The sequence below is a fragment of the Arvicola amphibius genome, chromosome 18 (genome assembly GCF_903992535.2).
Source record: "Arvicola amphibius chromosome 18, mArvAmp1.2, whole genome shotgun sequence".
In the NCBI taxonomy this organism is placed as follows: domain Eukaryota; kingdom Metazoa; phylum Chordata; class Mammalia; order Rodentia; family Cricetidae; genus Arvicola; species Arvicola amphibius.
In genome coordinates this window covers 12,537,006-12,563,245 of record NC_052064.1, presented here as the reverse complement: position 1 = coordinate 12,563,245, position 26,240 = coordinate 12,537,006, and the positions used below count along the sequence as shown (strand labels likewise).

The window sequence follows — 26,240 nt, the reverse complement described above, 5'->3', positions numbered from 1 at the left end:
TTTTATTTCTTTTAAAAGTTATTGTTGGGCTGGAGAGATGGCTCAGCGGTTAAGAGCATTGCCTGCTCTTCCTAAGGTCCTAAGTTCAATTCCCAGCAACCACATGGTGGCTCACAACCATCTGTAATGAAGTCTGGTGCCCTCTTCTGGCCTGCAGGCATACACGCAGACAGAATATTGTATACATAATAAATATTTTTTTAAAAAAGTTATTGTGTATGTTTTGCTTACATATATGTATACCATGTGTGTACGGTGCCCATGGAAGCCAGAGAGAGCAGTGGATGCCCCGGAACCGAAGTTTCAGACAGTTGTGGGTGCTGTGAACTGAACCCAGGTCCTCTCTGGAAGAGATGCTATTGCTCTTAACCTGGGTCATCTCGTATGTAGTGAGTTAGAAACACTTCTAGAAATCAGATATATTTAACTGACTGTATCATAATCAACTTTCCCAAACACAGTACAGGGGCACAGGGAACTATTCACGTACCAGGCGATACTATTTTAAGTACGTTTCTGGCTCAGGCTCTTGTCCTTGTTGAACAACGAAAAGAAATATAACAAAACTAAGGAAAAGGCTAAGTTTACTAATGAACTTTTTTATGTGTGTGTTTCATAGCATTATAAAGTGACTGAATATGAAAGCCATTGCCAAGAAGAATAATGGTACTTTTAAGCCGCATAAAATATTTTGATGAAAAAAATTGCAAATACATATATGGATATATTAAAATTTTAATGTAAATCAACACAGGATTGTAACATAAAAATCCATGATACAATAAACCCTGTATCATTTATTTCTGATGAAACATACAAACGCTTTCTATAATACATTTATTCTCCCACCAACACTAGAGATCACTGTCACCAAATACAATATGCTGTTGGGGCAGAGAGGGAATACTTCCTGTTTCATAGAATGCACAAAGAATGTAATAAAGTGCTTTTTGCTTCACTGGAATAAGTAAAACAGAACAGCATTTCTTACATTGCCATCTCATTTATTATTTATCATCTGTGCTGGAGATCAAACTGAAGAGTTTCACATTTCAAAGGCAAGTGTTCTACCTCTGAGCTACATTCCAATCATACTTAAAATTCTCATTCCTGGGCCATTAAGATGGCTCAGTGGGTAAAGGCACTTGCTGCTAAGCCTGGGGACCTCAGTTCAAATCCCAAGACCCACATGGTGGAAGGTAAGAACTAACTCATCAAAGTTTGCCTCTGACCTTCATATATACACAGACATACACAAAAAACAAGTAAATCTAATTTTTAAGAACCTCATTCCTACTTAGTGATAAACATATTCACGTTTCACGTACAATTTATACAAAGAGCCGGAAGGCAATCTGTGTGCAGTCTCTGTGTGCCTACGTTCCGTATGCTGTCACCGAAGGAAGGCTGTGCTTTTCCACTTGTAGCAGCATCATCAGGGGATGTCACAGAAAAGACTTGAAACTTTTGGATCATTTTATATTTTGGTCTTTTGGATTAGGGTTTGTTCATTTTATCAGAAAGAGTTGTAGAAGTGACCTGAAGAACTCTACAGCAATGACACTTGGGAGACAGGCCAGGTGAAGAGTGCTCAAAACTATTTACTCCCACTAGTCTACGTACAGCATGGGTTTCTACTGCAGATCCAAATTTGCGTGGTATACACCAGTGAAAATATGCCCCACAGAAACATCAGAGAAGGGGAATGCTAGATGCACTCAGAAATCTCCTTTCTCTTCTAAGAAGTCACTTTCTCTGCAAAGATTACAAAGTGGCTGCAGCTTCTGGATTATGTTTTTAAAATCTCATAAAATTAAAACTAGGATTATGGTTTAGAGGTAGATTAGAAATTATTATTCATTTAAATTATAGGGAAGACTGATAAATTCACACTGTAAGAGAATAATGTTGAAAAACCCATCTTGCCTATCAATCTTCACCTCGTTTGGCTTTGGTTGACATTTTAAGTCAAAAGTCCATCAAGAGAATTACTGCCTTTCAATATTTTGTTTCTGGAAAAAAGCCTTTCCAAATTCATATGTGCTGATCATAATGGCACAAGCAGGAGCAATTTTAATTAATCGAGGAATCAGACCTGAGAAAAAGAATGGGGGAGAGGAGAAAATAAATTTTATTTTATTTTTTTGTTTTTGAAGACAGGGTCTCTCTGTGGCTTTGGTGCCTGTCCTGGAACTAGCTCTTGTAGACCAGGCTGGCCTCGAACTCACAGAGATTCACCTGCCTCTGCCTCCCGAGTGCTGGGATTAAAGGTATGCACCACTACCACCCGGCTTACCTCATTTTTTTTAATAATGCAGCATTTGGCTCATTATGACCAAATTTTATGAATTACAATACCAAATTCCATTATCATAAATAGGTAGTAAAGAGCAGAACAAACTGCTCATCTGCTCATTTCCAACTTTAAATTCAAATTGTACTTATAACAATAAAGCTACTATTGAACATTACTTGAACATAACAATATTTAAGAGAAAATCATAAATATAAAATACTAAGTATCACTTCTTAGAAGTGAATTACAGAAGATTTAAAACTAGTAATTGTGTTCAAAGACTGTAAAGCAAGGATTTTTACCTGTAAACAACCCAGAAAATCCATTTTCAGAAACAATGTTCTTCATTATAGCCCAGGTTGACACATGCAAAGGCACAGGAACTAAAAACGTTAAAAGGAAACAAAAACACCGTAAAACACAACTTAACAATCTGTATTACAGATCTGTCCTGGTTCTTGCTCTATTGCTGTGAAGAGACACCATGACGAAGGCAATTCTTGTATAAAAAGACACTTGATTGGGCTTTGGAGTTAGTCCATGATCATCATGGCAGGGAGCAGAGAGGCATGGTGCTGGAGAAGTAGCTGAGAGCTTTATTAGATCCGGATCCTCAGGCAGCAGGTAGAGGGGGAAACACTGGGCCAAAGCCCAACCCCCACTGATACATCTCCTACAAAAGACCACACTTATTCCCAGAAGGCCACACCTCTCAATCCTTTTCAAACAATTCCACTAACTGCGACCATGCATTCAAATATATGAGCCATTCTTAGTCAAACCTTTACAAGACCATACATGAATAAAGGTGTGTATTATCTTTGGTAATAAAATATGTCATTGTAATAAAATATGTTTGTCTAGGAGTTACTTTCAATCTGTTTTGCTTTGCTATATTCAAATATGTTCTTAGTACATAGCCTAGGCTGAGCCACTCTCTAGCTGAGGCTAACCTCAAAGGTCACAATCTTCCTGCCTCAGCTTCCTGAGTGCTGGGGTACAAATGTGAACCACCAGACGCAAATTCAATTTTTAATACCTGGCTTCCTTAAACAGGCGGCAACTCTACATGCAAATGTGTACTCAGTATACAGGCAAGGAGGAGCTATAGAAAACCCACCTAATATATCTAATGTATTCTCATCTAAGGCAATTCCAGAAACAACATTTTCATTTCAATTTTATTATCTGTAGTTTTAACAGAAGAAAAAAAATGTCTCTGTCTAAGAATGGTTCTGAGGATGAGTCTTTCTCCTGACAGTTCTGCTTCAAACACAGCTTTCTAATCTGATCTGTAATATTTCCTTCAAATGATAGGTTCAAGGTAGCAACACACCTCAGTTATTCCACTCGAGTATGGGGATGAGGGACAAGATATGAAAACTTCGCTAAAAGGGGATGACACTAAATTCAAATATGAAGCCCATAAATAACTGTTCACACCTTCACTGCACACAGTTTCTATCCAGTTGGCTGAGTCCACAGAATAAAGACACAGTAAGTTTGGAAACAATCCTCAGAGGCAGGCAGGCTCTCCTGTGAACAGCCCACTCCTGGCCGAAGAGCTGTCTATGCTTGGGACCAGCCAGAAAATGAACAAACGACCCTATGCTGCCTCCTTTGGTCTTGAGAACTGCATAGTAAGATTTTATTTAGCAATGTTTATACTAAGGCCAATCTGTCGTTATGAAGGCAGACTGAAGGACACAAGACTGAAGCAAACAGGACAGAGAGATTACAGAAAATATCCTCTAAAAATGCCTGTTTTAACTGCAGACTGGACGAAAGCCCAAGACCCAGCAATATGCTGACTAGACAAAATCCACATCACTCGTGAAGAAACAGACACGGAAAGAAAACAGAAACCAAACCACACAGGAAGGGCTGTGCTTAAGGCGCTGGCAGACTCTCCTCCTCTCATAAAAGCCAGAGTCTTCCTATGTAGGCAGCCAGGCCTCAGCTCAGGATCTTCCTGCCTCAGCCTCCCGAGTCTTGGGATTATAAACATGCACCACTTCGCAGTGACTGACAAAATAGATTTTAAGGCAAAAAGGATCCAAAAAGACAAAAATCGCTACATTGTATTAATTTCCTAAATATTTAAGAAGAATGAAAATGATCGACAATTTAAATAATATTTAAATTATCAAATATGTTTGGAGAAACTTAAGCTCTAGAAAACAGACAAATTTGGGTTAAGTTTAAAATGAAGTTAAGTATCATGGTGTTTAAAATGTTAATAATTAATCTGTGCACTTATGAATATGTACCGTGGCACACATGAGGAGATCAGAGGACAACTTGTTGGAGACAGTTCTCTCCTTCCCAGGTGGGACCTGGGAACTGAACTCAGGTCATCAGGCTTGGTGGCAAGAGTCTTACATGATAAACAATTTTAGTGGCCCAAGTTTTTAAGAAATTAATTAAAAATGATGTGTTCATAGATGAGGTAAATGTTATAAAACTGCACTTACTATAACCTATGTGCTTCTGAATGTTCCCTGTCTTCTAGTAGGTTTTTGAAAACCTTAATTATTGGTGCTCTGCTGCTTGGGACCTGGCCCAGAACAGACACTCAGCCACTGAGTAACAGATGAAGAGTGGGCATATCATTTCATACACAGTTCGCTGACTTTATGCCTGGTTTCGGGCGCTTTGAATGGGAATGGCCTCTACAGGCCCATGGGTTTCAATCCTAGGTTCCCGGCTGGTGGAATTATTTGGGAAGGATTAGGTATGGCCCTGTTGGAAGAGATGTGTCACTTGGGACTCCACCATTCCAGTGTCTCTTGTCTGTCTCGCTCTGCCTCAGATGTGAGCTCTCAGCTACTGCTGCAGCCCGCTGCCAGCCTGACAGTCATGGACTCACCCTCTCAACTCTGATCCCATGACATGCTTTCTTCTGTAAGCTGCCTTGTGATGGTGTTGTCACAGCAACAGGAAAGCGAGGAAGACACTCAGAGATAAATGACGTCACTTCAAAACTGAGCAAAGTTATTCGGGGGTGGAGGGGAGGATAAGTAATGTGTAATAAAAATGATGTGTAATACAAAACAGCTCCGGACTATTTATCGTATAACTTTGCAACCCCTATGTACATTGTTGGAGTGGTAATCCATCAGTTACTCAAGAGGAGCAATAGGTCAAAGTGGACAGTGGGGGGTCTAAGAAAAACAACCCAGATCTCCTCTAAGGTTCCGCACTGTGAGCTGAAAAAGAGAGGCACTGACTAGAAAAAAGGTTAGACTTCAGCCACTGAAAAGGACGGCTTCCTGGTCTCAGCGCCACCAATGCCACAGCCATACTGCTTATGAGAAATGACAGCAGACAGAAGACTCCCGCCACAGATACTTAATGGGCAAAATGCATTTTGAAGAGGAGGAAGGAAAACAAAATAACTCTAAGTTATCCAAGGTAGACGGTGCTCAGGCATCTAGAGGGCTCACCGTGGGAAAAGAGACCGAGAGGATAAACTATAATTAACCCCCAAGCTTCATTAGTGTCTAATATTACAGAAAACTCTGCATTTAGTAGGTCAAAGATAAAGCCATTCAGATTAATTTATAGGAATCTATAAAGAAACAATGCCAATTTTTTGTGAAATCAATCACAGGTTAGAAAACATTATTTACATTAACTTAAGTCATCATGAAGCTTATACAAAACATTTTATAATGGGCAATTCCTTTAGGCCTGTTGTATACCGTTTCTTTTTCCTTTTCCTCTCATCTCTCCCTTTTCTAAACAGGTCTCACCATGTTCACTAGGATGGTTTTGAACTCACGATCCTGCCTCCATGCCCCAAATGCTGGGATTACAGGCATGCACAGTCACAACCAGGTTTGCTAGACTTTGGTATGAGTGGCAGGGTCTAGTAGGAGTAAATAAGAGCACACTTCATTCTAGAAGAAGTTACAAGTTACAAACACGTGAAAAATAAAGAGGATGAAGCAGATAGGGAAAAATAGTAAGAATTAAGGAAACTAAAAATCAACTTTATTAAAAAAAAAAAACTTCCTAAGTAATTTCTTACCATCCTTTTGGGAAACGAGGTCTTACTATGTAGCCATGGTTGGCTAGTTTTGTTTTGTTTTTTTTTTGGTTTTTTTTTTTTTTTTTTTGTCATTCATACTGATCTGTCTTAACTTATTTAAAAGAGTACTTAAATGGTGAATAAAAATATAAATTTGAAATAGGTTTGAAACAAACTACAAGAAAAATTATAACAGTGTAGCTTTTCATGATAAAAGTGATCTTTTTTTCTTCATAGCAGTTAAGAGGCTTAACTTTCTAGGTATTCCCTTCTAAGAGTACACCTTTATCAGTTTCATTAAAGAGGAATGAGGTCAAAGAGAAACAGCAGTGTCTCCTGATTTTCTGTGTCCCTGAAGTCATGTAAGGAAGCGATGGTCTTGAGGCGCCGTAACTGAGCTCACCTCTCCCACTGCTGTGCGTCCAGAGTTGTGTCTGCTTCTGTGTTTTCACTACATCAAATGGCAGAGTCGCAACAGCTGCAAACTGTCAAAAAGCAGGTTTAAATCCTTAATTTTTAAAAAAATATTTAAAAAAATGTGTTAGCACAGGATTTAATATGGATAATCACAAAATCACAAACTGGATTTTAAAATAAACCAGATATACGTAAATCTTTTATTGATGAAAATACATTACATCTCAAGGATTTATCATAAAAGTAAACTGCCTCAGAAAGTCCTCCGTGGCTTTATACCCAGTGTTCATAACTGATTCTCCTGTGTCATACAATGCTACTGTACTATGTGCTGTCAGTGCGTATGGGGGTGGGCCTCCCAGACCTCAGACTTGCCTTCCACCTCAACTGAGGAGCCAAGGATTCTTGAACTCTTGACACTGATGTCTATATTTGGCAACTGTTGGGATTACAGGCATGAGGCACCACACTTAGTTTTTAACATATTTTAAAGTAGAAATACTTCAGTATGCATTGAGCATATGAAAATTCCAGGAAATATTTTCCAAATATTAGAAAAATTAAATTTAAAAGTTAATGAAAATGTACTTCAAACTTTTAGTTTCCATATACCTTTGAATCGATTTTATAGCTGCAATGGTTCAACAACCACATTTTCTAAACTCTTCTCAAAGTAATGCAATTTAACACCTTTTTCCATACTGCCTTAAGATTTAAAAAGATAATTAAATTCCTTTAAGAATGTTCTCATCTCTGATACAATATCTATATACAGCATTTTTGCCTCCTAGCTCACATCTGAATAAATACATTCATAAAATGTCTCTTAAATATCATATTTTATTTCATCGCAACCATGTGCTGTTCTTGAAATCAGTTGCAAAGACTACAGACAATATGAAAACGTTGCCATTTTCTCAGCTCCACGGTCAGGAGGCAACAGGCTGCTCCTGCACATTCTAGTGTCAGCCGAGACACTCCTGATGTGGCGCCATCACAGCCATGAGCAGCCGCCATTGTACAGACAAACCTTTACTTGAAAGATGTGAATGCTGCCAATAATCTCTAGACTAAAAATTAACAATTTATGTTCGGTAGCAACACTAAATTGTAGTCGTCCCTATTCCTGTAGAGCTGACGTACCCCGAGGTCATCATTCAACGCTAATTATTTTTGCCCTGTGTTTACTGCTAGCTGAACTGACCAAGATCTGAACCTGTTTTCTGATTTCTGCATGTTCAACACCAGATGCCTTATCCTAGGTTTTCTGGCATATTATTCCAGTTTTCCTGCAACTTCCCACCTCTCTACTCAGCCCTTTACATCTCACTTTTTTTTTTTTTAAAAGACAACGGACGTCATCATGTAGTCCAAGCTGGCCCAGCACCCAGGCCCTCCTGCTTCCACCTCTCAGCACTCAGTGCCGACTCAGTCATGCGCTCTGTAGCTACGATTTGTCCGTGTCGTGCAGTAAATGACCACACATTAATTTTGGAAGTATATGGATCTAAGAAAACTCTCTGGCCAAGGATGAACCTGTACCACTTGGAGGGTGAGGAAGGATGAGCTTCCTAGTCCCAAAAATGGTCCTTTATGATTCTTCCCTTCTGCTTTCAATGTTTCTCGAATTCCTTTAGAAATTTCTAAATAGCCAAAATGTTTCCAAAGAACCACAGCAGCAGAGGCTAGAACATTGTCTGTTTGGTTTGGTGATACATATTAGATAAAACTCCATGACAATCACCTATCCATATCTAGTTCACTGATTGACCTAATGTACTGCAAATACTCTGTAAGAAACAAGGGCTGCATCCACACAATCATGGTAACTGGAATTGTCTAACCAATACAAGTTTGTTCAAAAGTGTGGAGAGTAAAAACAGAACGTACATTTGAAAATAATTTAATGGCTAATAATTTATGTTCTGAAAATAGGAAAAAAATGTCCTTTCAATATACATGAAATACTAGATAAGATCTTGTTCTGTTTCAATACTAATTAGCAATCTTCTGGAACAGTAACAACAACAAAAACAAAACAAAATAAAACAAAAAAACTTACAGAACCAGACAATGCCCCTGAAGCAAAGTTGATCATAAATGTCGGTTCGTATAAACCAGATTTCTCACACAACCACTTCTTTAAAATTTCATAGTTATACCAGTACATCGCTATAAAACAAAGAACGAAATGAGCACAAATTTAAAAACACAATGTAGACTTTAGAGAATAGAGCTATAATGTTACAAATCAAAGTAAAACAGAAACTCTAGTCTTGACACACCATTATTTATGCTTAAAACTAAGTGGGACTAAAAAGGGGAAAACTGAAATTCTGAGTAATATTTTAAGAGTCTTTTAAGAAAACAAAAACTTCTACATCAATATAGCTAAAGTATGAACAAACACCTGACAGGGCAAGCAGGAGAAAGGACAGGAACAGCGATCCAGGACACAGTGCAGCAATGCAAGCAGGAGAAAGGACAGGTACAGCAATCTACAGCACAGTGCAGGAATGTATAGAGACAAAGCACATTGAACATACATAAAAGGCCATACACGGTGGCTAGATGGAGGTATTTCGTAAATAAGGGTAGTTAGTATAATTCATGTTACATACTAAATTAATAAAGCCATGGGAGAGCCTACTTATGATGGTGAACATTTAAGAAAATTAACCCTTCCATTTAAAGCAAACTTAAATTTCTTGAAAATATAGAGATAAAAAGTTTCTTCAGACTGATAAAAGATATGCAGCAAAAATTTGTAGCAACAGTGACTACTAATATATAAGAAAAAGTTAAGAAAAATAAAGTCCTAATGTATATTATCTACAAAAAAAGCTCAAAAGATATTTAGAAAAATAGCATTCATTCATTTTTCTAAAATGCAGTTAGCTATCAGCTAATAGGAAAATCTCAATTGCAACTATACTACCAACAAAGCCTTATAAAGCATACTTATTATAATATACAATTTTAAAAAGAACCAGCAAGGCGTGGTGAAGTAGCTCAGAGAGACTGGCTGCGGATCAAGATGAAGAGCTCCTTCTCCAGCACCATGTCTGCCTACAGGACACCATGTCCCTGCATGACAATAATGGACTGAACCTCTGAAACTGTAAGCCAGCTCCAAGTAAATGTTTTCCTTTATAAGAGAAAAAAAATTGATTTTATGTTTCTGCCTGCATGTGTCTGGCACGCCTGGTGCCAGATCAGAAGATGTCAGATCAGGAACTGGTTAGGATGGCTGTGAGCTGCCATCTGTGAGCTGGGAACCAAACCCAGTCCTTCCACAGGAAGAGCAAAGGGAACAAGTGCTCCTAACTGTGGGCCAGCTCTTCACTCTTGCTTTTGCTTTTCTTTTGAGATGGGGGTCTTACTGTGTAGTCTTCTAGCCTTGCCTCAAACTCACGGAGATCCTCATCTCTCCAGATCTCAGTGTTGCTATTACAGACATGAGATTTTAAAATGTTTGTTTTTAATTACTGAAAATTAAGAGTTCAGTTAACTTAAAGTTGGTCTTAAGTATATTTTATAATAGTTTGATTTGTATTTTATTTGCCTTATGACTTATTTAGGATAGTGTTAAGGTAGCTTGTATTATCTGAGTATGACTATGTACCAACAAATGCTTAGCAGCAATTAGACACAAGAGTAAGCACAAGGACCCGAATTAGAAACTGGTCAATCATTAAAGGCTTGTGCAAATCTCAAACTCAAACAATGAACAACACATTTGTGGTCAATACAGAAAAAAGTTTACTTTTAACCATAAAGAGTTTAAAACCTAGTAAAATTCATACATGACCCAATACAAAGGTCTAAAACTAGCAGTGACGAGTAAGACAAACCCCACCTGAGAAAGGCACATCTCTGAGAATAGTAGGAGCCCAGCCCTTCCAAAGGGAGATCCAGCCATCTTCAGACACTTTCTTGCTCACAAATCGATGTAGTTCCTTGTAAGAAAACTTCTTAGACTGCATCTTAGTTCTGATCAACTCTAATGGACTTATCACTGTTACTGCACCAACTAATACAAACAGGAGAACAGAAACATGAAAGCAGATATGATGGGAGCCGAAATTAACACTTAGGTTTTGCTGTTTTAAATCCCCTCCCCACTGCCACAAGTCATACACTCAAGTTTCCTGCATCTGGGGAACTGGCAGGGGTCAGCACGCCAGGAGCACAATGAACAAACCTCACCCTGGAGAAACTCTCCGCCAGGTTAAGTCTATACTTTGTATTTTTAAAAATTTAATTTGCTGACAAAGTAAAAGGTTCCTGTGGCATTTACAAATATACTTTGGTTTTTTTTTTCAAAATTTTAAATGAATATATTTTGTTTTGGTTGATTTCTGTTTCCTGTCCCCATCTCCACGTGGACCCTCTGCTCCCTGCATCCTTCCGCCCCCAGTTATTCTTCCTTTCTACATTAATACTTCATGTGTCTATGTTATCTTCAGTTATTCTTAATGTCTGTGAAGAATAAAATAGAATCGCTAATGATGTCAAAAGATTTTTTTTCTCATGATAATTGTGCTAGAATTGACATATACCTTCTTGTTCACTTTAGCTCTTTCGAGGGTAATACTAGAAATGCTAGAGTCAACCGGAGAGCCCAGAGAGACACTAGATGGACGACTGTTCCTCTTCTCATGTTGATGCAGGGCCTCTCTATGTAGCCCTGGCTGGCACACAACTCTCTCTATAGAACCAGCCTTAGTGACCACCTGCCTGTCTCCCAGGTGCTGGCATTAAAGTCATGTGCTACCAAGTCCAGCATAAGCCTCTTTAACAGAAAATGCTCTGCACAGACACAGTCTTCCTTCTGATTAAGCTTTGAATCCTCGAGTTTATAAGAAATGTGATTAAAGCTTTGAGCTGAGTCATGTATGGTCTCAAATATATTGAAAATGTAGGTGAATAAGAATAAATTCTAAAATCATTCTTAATAATGATTCAAAGAACATGAGATAATCCTATCTCATTCTGATGGCAATCACCTACTTACTGCATGACTTCTGGAGTATAGATATCAGTAATTAATATAAACTAGAATGCAAAATACATCATACCAGAATTCTGTATATTAAACAGATTCTCTGTAAATGTCAGAATTTAAATAGATGTTCTAAATAGAAATCAAAATGAAAACAAATTCATTACTTACATCTGGCAACAATTCCAGCAACTATTGGTATTCGGGTTTCATTTTCTCCTAATTTAGCTCTCAAAAAAGCGCTTAATTGATCATAGCAGGTAAAATAAATAACTGTGGCGGGGACTGCCATCACTCTGTTAAAACACAAAGTATGTTAGGAATTATCCACGGCCTCAGCTATACTGTTAAGTTCACATATTATACGTTTTTATATGGGCTAAACTAGAAATTATAACTACCCCCTGAAAGAAAGGTACTTGTGTGCACATCTGCGTGTATGTATGTGTACGTACCTGGACAGGTGCGTGAATGTGTGCGTGAGTGTGTGCATGCACAAAGACACAAGGTCAATGTGAAGTGTCTTACTCAGCTGCTTTCCATCCGACTTCTTTTGGGGATAGGGATTCGCACTGCACCTCAAGCTAATGATCTGGCTAGCAAGCAACAGGGACATCCTGTCTCTGTCTCCCCAGTGGTGCATCAATGTGCCTGACATTTTTAAGGGCAAGCTGGGAACCACACTGAGGTCCTCAGGCTTCCATGGAACACACTCTACCACCATTTGAGCCATCTTCCCAACCCCAATTTTTCTTGAAAGTCTAAGAACTACTGTAAAATTTTAAACCACAGATCATTTATCACAGGTGCCTATAAGTAGCAGATTACAATCGCACTGCCACGATCATATATGTTAGTTGTGAAGGAATTCTGATGAGATTTTAGATGAAAATATCAAAGGGAATTATTAATTAAATTAAAATAAAAATTTCAGGCAACCGTTTATCATAGAGATGAAGCAACAAGCAATCATTTTATGTTTATGGAGTATCATAAACAGTCACAGTGACAGACCACGGCTTAGAATTCTTATACTCTATAGAGATGGTCAATGCTAAGAATTCAGAAACAGGACTGAATAGTGGTCACTAGCACTATTATCATAGCATTAAAAGATATGCCTCAAGTGTGACTCAAGACTGAATAACCCCTCCATAAAAAAGCAGAGGAAATTGTGAGAAGAAATGAAGCAGGGGAAGCCTGCCAGAGTTTTTATATTCAGCTTTTCACATTGAAAGTATTCGTTCATAAATCTGTACTTATCAGAGAACTGGAACCAGATAAATAAATATTCAGTAGACCTAACAGTTTTACCGCAACAAGAAGAAAAACACCAAATTATTTATTTTCAAACAAAACAAAATAAAAACCGTGGACAACAAAAACTTAACAGAGCGGGCTTGGTTCTTAAATTTTCTATAGTACCTTCATGAGGGCCTATTTGTATGCTAACCTTTAGCCACTAGAATATTTCTGAGGAGACTACTTTAAGCATGTCTAAAGCTCCTCAATGGTTTGTCTAGGTCAAAGGTGTGATTTGTGGCATGTAACTCCTTTCTTTCTGGGGTATGACGTTTTCAGTTACAAAGAGAATGCTCCATGTAGCCAACATGCAAGAATAACCGTACATTCTAAAACTCAGGTCAGTTTCCCAAGGCAGAAACACGTGACACACTGAAGGAACTTGTTGCCAGAGTAAGCACATCCTGTGCTATGGCAGGAGAGGGCTTTAGAAAGTGACACAGGGTCACCTAATCACATGTTTTTTCCCTTGCCTTAGACCTGGTGTGCTGTAACTGTAACAAACCACATACATGAATACACCCTTCCCTGGGTTCTGCGTCCGTCTAGAACACCAAATGTACAGTTGTGAAACTCATGAAACAAAACTTCAGGAAACGAAAGAGTCCTAATACTAAAATGCAACTTTGCTCAACGGTGACGAACAACCGTGATGACAGCCATGCCAAGAAGAAAACATCAACTTACAGAGTAGGAGGGAGGCCGCTCCACAGGGATTTGATGCCCTCATTTCGAAGAATCTTTAAAAAGGCATCCTAAAATTGTAACAGAAAGGTAAACAAAACCCATCTTTAAAGCTGATAAAATTTATGATAAGTAACTGGTAATTTCAATATTTTAAACATTCGTTTCTAAAATACAAGTTTCTTGTACTTATGAGTCATTCTTTAAAAACAAGAGAAATTTCATATATGTAAGGTAGAATATATTCTTACAGACTAAAGTCTCCATTACTTGTTCGGTTTTTTGTTTTTTTTTTTTTTGGTTTTTCGAGACAGGGTTTCTCTGCAGCTTTGGAGCCTGTCCTGGAACTAGCTCTTGTAGACCAGGCTGGTCTCGAACTCACAGAGATCCGCCTGCCTCTGCCTCCCGAGTGCTGGGATTAAAGGCGTGCGCCACCACCGCCCGGCCCTTGTTCGGTTTTTTGTTTGTTTGTTTGTTTTTTAAAAAAACAACAACAACTTATTTTTCTATCTAACAAGCTTTTGAGGGGCTGGAGAGATGGCTCAGCAGTTAAGCTTGCTCTTCTAGAGGACCTGAGTTCAGATCCCAGCACCTATATAGGTAGCTCACAACTGCTGTAAGTGCATCTCCAGGGAATCCGAGGCTCTCTTCTGGCCTCTGTGGGTATACTCACACACACATGTGGGCATAGATTAATACAGACATATATACATAAATCAAAAATTCTTTAAATAAAAAGTGTTTTATAGCATAACTATAAAAAGGAAGTACAGAATTGATCACAGAAACTCTCCTAAGTATGAAATCTGAGACAGTGTCATTAAAGACCACTTTGGAGAGGAATCAGAAACTAAAGCAAATGAACAGACAAACTCGTACACTTTAATAATTAAAAACTTTAAAAGATGGGATAGAAATAGCACCATGGAAAACATGTTTGACATCATTAACATCATTAACCACTGTGCAAGTGAACTGCACACCAAACACACCAGACGACTGAACTAGACAGACAAGGTAGGTGCAGCAGCACATGCCTGGGGTCATCTGTGGGGCTCAGCCAGGAAGAGCAGCCAAGGCAGCAGACTGAAACCTCCTCCCAGAAAGGAAGGACGGAAGGGAAGAAGGGGGGAGGAGAAGGGGAGGAAAGCAGAGAAGGAGAAAAGGGGTCCCAATGAGGACTGGATAGTTTTGAAGCCTTATATATTGCTTATGGGAAAGGAAGGTGATATACCCATTTTGTAAAACAGTTTGGCAGTTTCTCAAAAAGTTAAAGTGGTACCACACAACCCAAAAATTCAACTCGAGATACACATGCAGGAGATATTAAAATACATGTTCACACAAAAATTTACATGTTCATAACTGCATTATTCACTTCCCATAGTGGAAATAACCTAAATGTCCATCAGCTAATAAACACAGAAATAAAACAAGGCATATTTATAAACCAGTACCCTACGTATGCCTAAAAAGATGCAGACACATCACAACTCTGCAGCTCTAAAAGCTGTGTTAGGAAAGGCTACTCACAAGCTGGGAAGAGGAAGAGACCTTTTAAGATACATTTGCTCTCCTCCAGCCAACCACTGCTCAGAACCACGCCAGCAAAAGCCAAGGAGGTCGTCATCTCGATGCCCTTTAAGGCTGGACGAGGCTCTGTAGCACCTTCAGGGGGTTGGTGTCACAGAGCATCACCACGATGAGACTTCCATCCCCAGATAACATTCTGTCTACTACACTAAGGCGGTGGTGACAGAAGAGGAATGGTGGAGCGGGAGGAACTGTGCCATCACCCGACAGTAATGACATCACGCCATCCCAGAGCCAGAGGAAAGAGCCAAAACTCCCACTTCTGCCCATAGTCAAGTTTCCCCCAAACTTGCTGGAGGTGAGTGGAGAACCTAGGTTTCTAGCTATGCTGCATTGACCACGTGGCACTCCCTCTTCTTCTGTGAAACCACGCCACTCCCTCAAAAAAAGTTTAGACAAAATGTTTAACTAGAATTTGTCCATTCTAAGAACTAGAAAGGTGTTATAATACACAAAGACAAGACAATAACAAACACGGAAATTGGGATGTCTGAGTTCCCGGATAAAGATTTCAAAGCAGCTAACGTTAAAAACAAAACAAAAACACAGAATGATCATTTATCAACATACTTGAAGTTAAAAAAAAAATAGACTGCTCAGCTAAGAAAGACTACACAAAAGCATGACTGCTAAAAATGGAAAAGATAAGCATGTAACAGAACGGAAGGCAAGAAAAATAACAAAAAGAAACAAAAACAAAAGAGAGGGAAAAGGCAAGCACTTACATCTGTAACTGCATCAATATAATTCGTCTATTAATTAAATAACAAAAATCAACAGTGAATTTAAAACCTACATTTAGGAAAAAAATGTTTCAATGATAGTGTTACAAGTTAAAAAGCGCACTGGAAGCTGGGCATAGTGGCACACCACTTCAATCCCAGCACTTAAGAGGCAGAGGAAGGCAGATCTCTATGGGTTTGAGGCCAGCTTGGTCTACATATGAAGATCCAAGTCAGCCAGGGTTATATAGAGAGACGCTATTTCAAAATCCAAAACAAAACAAAATTCACTGCAAGCCCCAACATAGTAAAGATTTCATTTTACCCCAAGCCGGGATAGAAATTTAAAATATTAGAGATATTAAGAAATAACTTTATCTCACATACCATCCCACTGGCCCAGACAAACAAAATGAATGTAGCAGCTTTCATCCCAATTTTGAGAACTGCAAACAACCCTGAATGGAAATGTAGCACACCTACACCAAACTAGTGAGCAATTGACCAGAAGCCAACAGAAGGCTCATACACAGCCTGGATGGATCCCCAGGGGTCCGGGCGATGTGAAGTCAAAATGCCGACCCTACAGGCAGCATGTGTCATGGTTCCATTTACACGGCATTTTTCACATCTTGAAGTTTTCTAAATTAAGAACAGATTAGAAGCTGCCAGAGGTTACAAAGCGGCTGAGAACACCAGGAAATGGGTCTTGTTCTTCAAAGGAAACAAGCAAATTCCTCACAGTGCTCTTTAAAAGTACATTGATGGTAATACTACCAAGGATACGGGACAAGCATACATGACGCTGTATGTTTTTAAAAGCATGGGAGATCTACAAATCTCAAAAAATTTAAAAATGGCTTTAAAAGTTACTTCTTTTTCCTATATAAACAAGATAAACATATTAAAGTTAGCAAGTTGTAAAAAGTATTCTTTACCATGATTTAGTATGATGGGCTTTTAATTCCCTTATAATTAGAAAGTCACACAGAAGAATAAATATAAGAACAGAAAACATACAAAGATTCCAAATAAAAGCATCTTTTACCAGTGTTCCATGGAAATTTCCTGGCTTCTTGTACCATGCTTTCTTGCTCCCATCTTCACAGACACACATATGATCCATGAGTCCATTACTGTACACAAAACACTTTCCTAACAAAGAAGAGTCCAATAACCAGTGATTACTTCATACGATGACTTTATTTTTACAGATAAGCGGCAAGTATAGCGAGACTAGAAAAGTTTAGAAGAAGGAGGAGCATGTTTACATGTCAGCTCTTGCACACGAGGGAAATCTGCTGTCAGAATACACAGAACAAACGTCACAAACACAAGCATGCAGTGCTTGTCCTGTTATTTGTACTGCCGTCTAGACAGCTGTCAGCTCTACCTAACTTACCACAACTGGTCTTGATGGATTCACACCGCTGACAGAACTGTCCTCTCTGTTCAGTGAGACAGAATTCTGTGTCACGATGTATAGGTCTAGGGGTTCCCTTCTGCATCCACAACTTTCTTTAATGTGTACACATAACCTTTTGATCTTTTTACTATTTTCTTGCCCTAATCTGCAATATAAATGCTCATCTCACCATATTCCTACAGACTCAACAGGAGAGCTTTAGCTTACTTTTAAAATTATTATTATTGTTATTATTATTATTATTTTCTCCTCCGTATTGATGCTGAGACCCAGGGCTTCATACATGCTAGGAAAGCAATTCACCCACTCAGCTACATTCTCAGAATAGGGAGGATTCAAATAAGGCAACTTATCACAGCTCAGTCAACTTTCTGCTACTTCTGTTTGATATGCTACCTTTACAAAGTCTTCAAAGATTGATTATAGATTGGTGCTCTTGTCCATCTGATAAAATATAGAACTACTTTTATCCAATTCCACATAAAGTCATGAACAATACTGCGTTATAAAATGACAGAGAGAGACAGGTATGCTAACTGCAGACCTTCCTCTCCCCCTTCTCTCTTCCAAATACAGTCCCCCAGTTTCACCCTCATCTCTACAGCAGACACCTTCTGCGGCCTCCCCCTCCTTTCTATCCCCATGCCAGGTTGATCAGGAAGACTTTCTCCTCCAATCTTCCCCCTACTTATCCTGTTATTTGACCCAACTCTATCAGGTTTTCTCTGGAATACTAAACATATAGAACAAAAAAAAATTATTAAAAGCTGCCAGGGACAAGTAACATATAGAAGCAGATTTATTAAAATAACACTTCTCAATAGAGACTCTGAAAGTCAGAGGGCCTAGAGAGATAAATGTTTTACAGACTCTTAAGAGAGCCCAGACTGTAAAACTTTCAATCACAATGGAGAAATAAGACATTCCATGATAAAATCGAGCCCTATGGAAGGTACTAGACAGAACAAACCAACTAAAGTGATAAAACACCCCCCCCCCGCAACACAAGAAATAAATAATCCCAGACCAGCAAATTAAGAGGGGAAACACACACACCCAAGACCTATCCTTCTGCTGTATACAAGAAACACACCTTAACATCAAGGATGGACATCAACTCAGGGTAAAAGAATGAAAAAAGAAGGCTGGAGAGATGGCTCAGCGGTTAAGAGCGTTGCCTGCTCTTCCAAAGGTCCTGAGTTCAATCCCCAGCAACCACATGGTGGCTCACAACCATCTGTAATGAGGTCTGGTGCCCTCTTCTGGCCTGCAGGCATATACACAGACAGAATATTGTATACATAATAAATAAATAAATAAAATTTAAAAAGAATGAAAAAAGATATTCCAAGGAGATGCACCTAAGAAGCAAGCTGGTGTAGCCATTTTAATATATGACAAAATAGGCTTCAAACCAAAACTAATCAGAAGAGATAGGGAAGGACACTACATTGAATTCTTAACATCTATGCCTCAAACACAAGGGCATCCAAGTTCATAAAAGAAACACTACTCGAGCTAAAATAAACACACATTGACCCTCACACACTGAGAGTAGGAGACATCAACACCCCACTCTCACCAACGGACAGGTCTCCAGACAGAAACCAGTGAAATGTGGGAGCTAACTGATGTCAGACACCAAACAGACCTAACGGATATTACAGAACATTTCACCCGAACATAAAAGAAAATACCTTCTTCTCTGCACCTCATAGAATTTTCTCCAAAACTGACCACATACTAGGACACAACGAAATCCTAACAGATATAAGGAAACTGAAACCCTCCATCCTATCTGACCACCACAGATTAAAACTGGGTACCAACAACAGAAACAGAAGAAAGCCTGCAGACTCGTGGAAACTAAGCAAACTGGATCGACATGAGTTAAGGTCTTTCTAGAAGTGAACAACAATGAGTACAAAGCACGCCCACTTGTCGGACACAAGGAAGGTGGTTCTGAAAGAAAACCTGTACCACTAAATACCTACGTTAAGAAAGGAGAGACCTCCTACAATAACAGCACTCCTGAAAGCTCTAGAATAAAAAAGAAAAATGACACCCAAAAGGAATAGATGGCAAGAAATAATCAAACTCAGGGTTGAAATCAAGAAAACCAATAACTTCTTTAAAACACTTGAAAGAAAGCACTTTAATGTGATGGTTTTGTTTTATCTTACTATATTTTATTATGTTTTGTTGATATCTTTTAGAAACCTGTTCTAAAAAGAGAGACAGAAAAGGACTATTGTTATCTGAATAGCATATACTCACATATACAGTCATTCTCTACTTCAATAAGGTAGTCCATAAAAATGTTAAGATACAGATGGATAGATGTATTAATATACAATAAATAAAGAAGGATACTACCATACATATTTTTTCTGCCTGCATCTCATTAGTACAATTAAAAGGTAAAAAAAATGGTTTTAGATAACACATCAATTCTAATAAATTAACAGAAATACTATGGAAACGAAAATGAGTACAGTAACAGTTTAAAACTCTAACAACACCTCACGGTATCCAACATACATACCTTTGGGGAATGGGTTGTTCTGGGCTTGGAGTCGAATTTTAACAACATCCAGGGGTGTCACTACGAATATAAAAGTTTTGATTAAGATATGCTATCTCTAAATCTCTAAGAGGTACATGGTCATTTAAAAAACTACCCATCAATTCATACTCTTCCTAGTGTCTATGTGATGTGTAAGCTGTTTATCTAAGAACAACACCGAACGTGTGTCCCACCACGGAGGTGTTCTGCTGCTCCTACACGTGGCTCTCTGCGCGTGTGTCCTCAGCTAGCGAAGGCAGACGGCGAACGACGTCTCAAGCACAAGGCATTTCTATCTGCAGCTACAGCTCCATTAGTATTAAGACTAAAGCACTACAATGTTAGAAAACATTAAAGCAATGACTGAAACTTCTAAGTCTAAAGATTTGAGGACAGCTTCCTATTATAGGCGACTAAAAACTGGACAGTGCTGGACTTCCCAATCTGATCAATTTATCTGTATCAAATAAAGCCTGTAGGAAATGAGACTTGGGGTAGGCTAGCCAGAAATCATCTGCAGCATTAGGTTAGGCCATCCATTTGGGAACAACAAAGAAAATTTGCATCTTATTTTTATTTGTATGTTCTAGTTCATGAAAATCAGAAAAAAATGTCAAACTGTGGTTTCAAGAAAACGATTCCTCATCAGAGAACAAGAAAGTCACATTAGATAATTTGTAAGGTCAGAGTGAACTTGAATTCTGACCTACAAACACACCACAAAGCAATTGATTTATATGTTCTAATCACCTGCTATCTTAATTAAATAGTCAACTTAACATCATTCAAATGCTACAGTATCATCTTTGTCATTTGGCTTTGTCTGTAAGAAATGCACTCTATGAAACATAAAAAAAGTAATCCTTAAAAATTTAAGAAACTCTTAAGTTGCACAAAATTATATTATTCTATATGCAAATATAATTTTATTCCTTTTCTATTTTGAAAGACCTACAGAAACTGTAAACGTTTAATAATGCTGATAGAGACCTCCAATAACTTATTTTAAAAACAATTTTCTTCCTCCCTGTTTTTTTTTTCTTTTTTTCCCCCGGAGAGTCTTTCTACTATTGTCCTGGAACGCCTATATATACCAGGCTGTCCTACAAAGATCCACAGGCCTTTGCTTCCCAAGACCTGGGATTAAAGGCATGTGCCAGCATACCCAGCTGAGACTCCTAATTTTCAATGAAAAGATAAACCTCAGAAAAACAGGTATCATTCCCAAGTGCAGCGGCAACCCGTGAGCGAAAAAGCAAGGACAGAGATTCAATTCTCTTCATTTTCTGTTCTTTTCACATCATCATGCCGATGAAGAAATACTGGCATCCTACATACCGCACACTATCGTTAGCCTGGGGACTTGGTAAAGTGCCCGCCACACGAGCACATGGACTAGAGTTTGAATCCTCTGCCCTGCATCGATGTTAAACATTCGGCCCAGTGGCACTGGGCTGAAATCCTAGCAAAGACTTGGGGTTTGCTAATCAATCATTAACCTTTGGCTTCGGTGAGAGGCTGTCTCGAACTGGCCTCCACACATAACTGCACACACATATGCATGCATGCACATGTGCACACACGTACACAGGCACACACACGAATATGGGGAAGAGCGGCAGAAGACACTGACATTGACTTCTGCCTGCTACATGCACCCATACACAAACAACAAATATGTATACGTATACACATCCCATACACACACCCCTCAAAAATAATATCATTACTTCACGAATAATAAACTCAAATGGAATATTCAAAGTTACATAACCTCTACCGGTAACATAATTTTACCCATTAGTGACGTCAATATAGCTCCGGTACAAGAGGCAATCATTTGCTGAAGAGGTGTTACTTGTATTGTTGGTGGCGGACCCTCAGTGTCAGGCTCCATATTTTTAACAAGTTTAAAAGAAAATCTGTCGAAGCAAAGATAAAACAATACATGTACACACACAAATATAATATATACAATACGTGTATATAGGTAATAAGGCTTAGTGGAAAATATCTTCAAAATTACCTGCCAAACTATAAAAACAATAACCAGGAGTGCTCGCTTAACATGCTCAAGTCTTGGGTTTGCTCCTCAGCCCTGCAAACATAAAACAAAATAGGACAGAATAAAATTTATATCAAAGTGCATGCTTTATCACTGTCAAAAGTAATAAGATACAGATGAAAGCTAGTGTGCCGCTACCATAACGAGCACATGCCCTCGGGTAGGATGTGTTTGGCTAAGCTGTGTGAGTAGCACATTTGCAGGACAGGTGACCAACAGGTAAGGAAACATCCTCTGACCAAGGCCAGAACAAAAGCAGCTAACCACTAAGAATTTACAGAATCAGTACGTTTAAGATGAACATGACTCAGACCCCTTCTCTATTCCAGAATAGAGCACAAAGTAGCACAATTTCTGCTGCATATTAATAGTTGTTTCATAGTTATAAAATTAAAAACACATGGCCTTAATGGGTATCTCATAAGAACTTCATGAGACAAGCAATATTTATTACTTTCTGGAAGACATATATACATATATATGTATCTATACATACAAACAAATTTAGACTTTGATACATGAGTACATGCTGTTTTGAGAAAAATAGTAAATAATATTTAGGTTGTTATTACTCTGTTACGAATATAATACATACACTGATAAATGTTCATATCATTTCTAATGCTCTGCAGAGTGTATAAATAATGCTTAAACAATCTCTTATACTTAGGTTATTGTCGAATTCTCAGTGGAAAGCCATCCTGATAATCTCCTATTCGTGTATCTTTTTGTAGTCTTCCTATACTTACTTTAGTGAGGAAACTAAGGCAGTTAGGCTATAGTATTTATGATGCACACCTTTAATCCCAGCACTATGGGAGCCAGTGGCAAGTGGATCTCTTTGAGTTCAAGACCACCATGGTCTATAGAGTGAGTTCCAGGACAGCCAGAGCTACACAAAGAAACCCTGCCTCAAAAACAAACAAAACAATAATACAGAGCCAGGTATAGTGGTACATTCCGTTAATCAGGGCTGTAGGAGGCAGAGACAAGAGTTCAAGGCCAGCCTGGTCTGCAAAGTGAATTCCAGGACAGCTCGGAATATCTAGGCACACCCACTTTCAAACAGAACAAAACAAGCCTTAATACAAAGCCTGGGGCGGTGGTGAACATCCCAGCTCTCGGGAAGCTGGAACAGAAGCTAGGGCCTTACAGACCAGTCGACTTCACAGCCAATCCACGGCTCGCTCACAAATACACTTTGATGCAAACTTCCTTTCCAGAAAGACAGACTACTCACTGTCATTCCAATCATTCTGTGCATTCACAACTCTCTCCACTTGTCTCGGCCCCTCCCTGTCCTCTGCTTCCTGGAGGCCTTGAATTGAACCTCTCTGCCTCTGCACTTCTGACACACACACACACACACACACACACACACACACACACACACACACACAGTTGGTAAATGAACCTAATACAAAGAGCTACTATTAGAGGCCTCAAGTGAGCAGTAGGTAGCGGTTAAGTCTAAGCTTTCCTATGGATAGGAAAGAAAACAGAAAAACTTTTTGGCAAGAAAGGCTTAAGCGGGAGAAAAAAGTGATAGGCATTATTAAAGTATTCATCATGTAAACTCAAGAATATAAAGCTTTCATTTGGTTATGTGTGACTTAATCTGAAAAGAGCAGATTAGGCCACCTTTGATAATCACAAAAGTGAAGTAGACCGAGCAGATATTAACTTCATTAATAGCAAAAAAAAAATTTTACAGAATAAGGGGGCTAATATTTGGCTACAGATGTAACTCAGTGGTAAACACAAGGTTCAGTGCCCAGAACAAGACAAACACACACACACACACACACACACACACACACACACACACCACACTTAGAATTTGCCCATGATCATAGTAAAGTTACTTTAAGGCTAGACCAGTTCTAAATGAATTCATTTCTCTTGATTCATAGCCAAATACAAGTTTAGTTAGTTCCAGCAGTGTCTAAATGTTTATCTTTGTGACATTGATAACGGTTATCTACAAATGTGCTGGGCCACATTCTTAGCTATCGTAGAATGCATATAGTTCATATAGTTTATGCGCCACAAGTTGGCTTCTAGCTTTAATTCTAGAACTTGGGAGGCAGAGGTAGGCACATCTCTGAGTTTTGAGGTCAGCCTGGTCTACACAGTAAGTTTCAAGACAGTTGGAGCTACCTAAGGCCCTGTCTCAAAATCAAAACCAAAATCAAAAAGAACCAAAAACAAACAAACAAACAAACAAACAAACAAGTTGGGCACACATAATTCTGCTCAATATTCCCCAGTTTTTCTCAGCAGGATGCTTTGATACAGCTTCTTACTATCCATAACTCCAGCCCCGTTCATTTATTCTTGAATGGAAACCCTTCACCTGAAGGACTCTTCTCTCTGGGGGGCTGGAAGGTCACCGGGGAACACTGGTCCATTAAACGTGGGCTTTCCCTAATTGGGTTTGATCAGGTCTGATCTGGACTACTCTACTGCGTCGGTGGAGAAACTTCTCACTTCCCCACATTATCACCCAGAGTGTCCCTAAAGAAATGAATGACACAGCAAAGCCACAGGTCTCCGTTCCAGGTGTTAGCCCTCCATTCCTCTTGGGAATGGAGTAGTTGTGTCAGCAGAATGACAGCAATTATAGAGCTCTTCGCTGTGTGAGATCTTTATTGTGCTTTGGAGGCTACTCTCCCAGCACCTACAACAGCTAACAACTATGCCCCTTTTCAAACTAAAACCGAGCCTCAAAATGAACCAACTCCTATGTTTAGTGACGCTGGAACCACCTCAATTCTGCAGAAAATTCCATGACTTCCCACCATTGCTTTGTCCCTGGTTCTCTTCCAGCTCCCAGCTCCTTTCCCCAGCCTCTGACTATCCCCACTTCTGTATCCCTCGTGCTCTACCCACTCCACGGCATTCCAGCCCTCCCTCGGGGCTTCAAGTCTAGTCTGTATTACTGTTTCTCAAACACTTAAAGCATTTTACAAACATGGACATCCCGTGTTCTTTCTGTAGCTTACATTTCGAAAACCGAGTTTTCCTCTGAAAATGTTAAATGTTTGCTAGACCTGTATCGCCTCCTGCTGAGATCTGTTAAGCACGTGTATATAAACTCAAATCCATCAGGACAATGTCTGAATGTGTATTTCCCCTTCCTGGCTCCCGCTCCCAGACTCTGTGAATACAAATATCTCCAACTGTCTAATGAACAGTTTAATAAAGACAGACAGTTCCATAAACTCCGGGCTCTATCCTTAACCCGTTCAAAACAAAATCATTTCCTTTAGCAATCCTAATCCATCTTGGTGTCCTGTCTTTGGCTAGCAGTTCCACAATTCACTTGTCTGTGCTTCAATATACTTATTTGTACTGACTGGCCTGAGGTACTACATCAAAAATCAACACCATAACAAAGTCTATTGTGGTCAGGAGTTAAGAAATGCAAAACAGAACAAAACACAACGTTTGTAAGGGTGAGCAAGCAGAAGTATACTCAAAACAAGTTTTGTGACGCATTTTCTCATCTATAAAGCAAAAGTCAGAACAAATCACAATAACCTCAATTTCGTCTTGACATAATCCCATTATTATTACGGTTTTACAGATGAAAAACCCTGAGACTTCATTTTCTTTTATCGTTGCAAAAAGAAAAAAAAATCACACATATACACAGAGGGAACAGATGAGCACAGAACAAAAGTCCCCAAGGGCAGCGAGAGTCGCGTCCGCCGGGTGGACCCCCGCCCCGCCACCACCCAGGACCTCTGCGGCCTGTCTACGGGTCAGCCGGAGCCCGGCCCCGCGTCCCACACGCGGCTCACTGGCGTACCTGGTGGCGCGGCGACTGCAAGGCGGTGTCCCAGCAAACCTAGCAGGTGCTGATGGCCACCCGGCCTGCGAGGCTAACTGCATCCACCGCCGGGGCTGCGCCTCACTCCCCACTCGCGAGTCCGCAGCGCGGCGCGGGAACCCCAAGGGCGCTTCAGCGAGCCTGGGAGTCACGGCCCGGGGGCGGAGTCACGGCCCGGGGGCGGAGCCGAGGACCGGGGGCGGGGCCCGCGGCGCGCGAGGCCCGGCAGGTGGAGCTTGCGCGAGGCGGGCCCGGCGCAGGAAGGGCGGGGAGCGTCTGGGCGCCGTCGCCGCGTG

General features: G+C 39.6%; 1 protein-coding gene across 1 annotated transcript; it reads right to left on the bottom strand.

The window, feature by feature from the left end:
- Positions 1-717: 717 nt before the first annotated feature.
- Slc25a40 (solute carrier family 25 member 40) lies at positions 718-26,107 on the bottom strand. The gene is made up of 12 exons (XM_038315434.1): positions 25,924-26,107; positions 22,071-22,142; positions 21,842-21,966; positions 20,024-20,083; positions 17,101-17,207; positions 13,741-13,808; positions 11,923-12,047; positions 10,606-10,779; positions 8,809-8,918; positions 6,733-6,814; positions 2,599-2,679; positions 718-2,095 (listed from the first exon to the last, which is right to left on the bottom strand). Exons 3-12 carry the CDS (start codon positions 21,939-21,941, stop codon positions 1,989-1,991), a joined length of 1,014 nt encoding a protein of 337 aa, XP_038171362.1. The 5' UTR covers positions 21,942-21,966; positions 22,071-22,142; positions 25,924-26,107; the 3' UTR covers positions 718-1,988.
- Positions 26,108-26,240: the final 133 nt, after the last annotated feature.

What these genes read in the sequence shown, in the direction of transcription:
- Slc25a40 (XM_038315434.1), bottom strand. Translation starts at nt 21,941, where the DNA reads ATGGAGCCTGACACTGAGGGTCCGCCACCAACAATACAAGTAACACCT. An exon ending in TATATTGACGTCACTAATGG is followed by an intron (nt 20,084 to 21,841) that starts GTAAAATTATGT and finishes TTATATTCGTAG; the next exon opens with TGACACCCCTGGATGTTGTT. An exon ending in GACGCACAGCAGTGGGAGAG is followed by an intron (nt 2,680 to 6,732) that starts GTGAGCTCAGTT and finishes TAACGTTTTTAG; the next exon opens with TTCCTGTGCCTTTGCATGTG.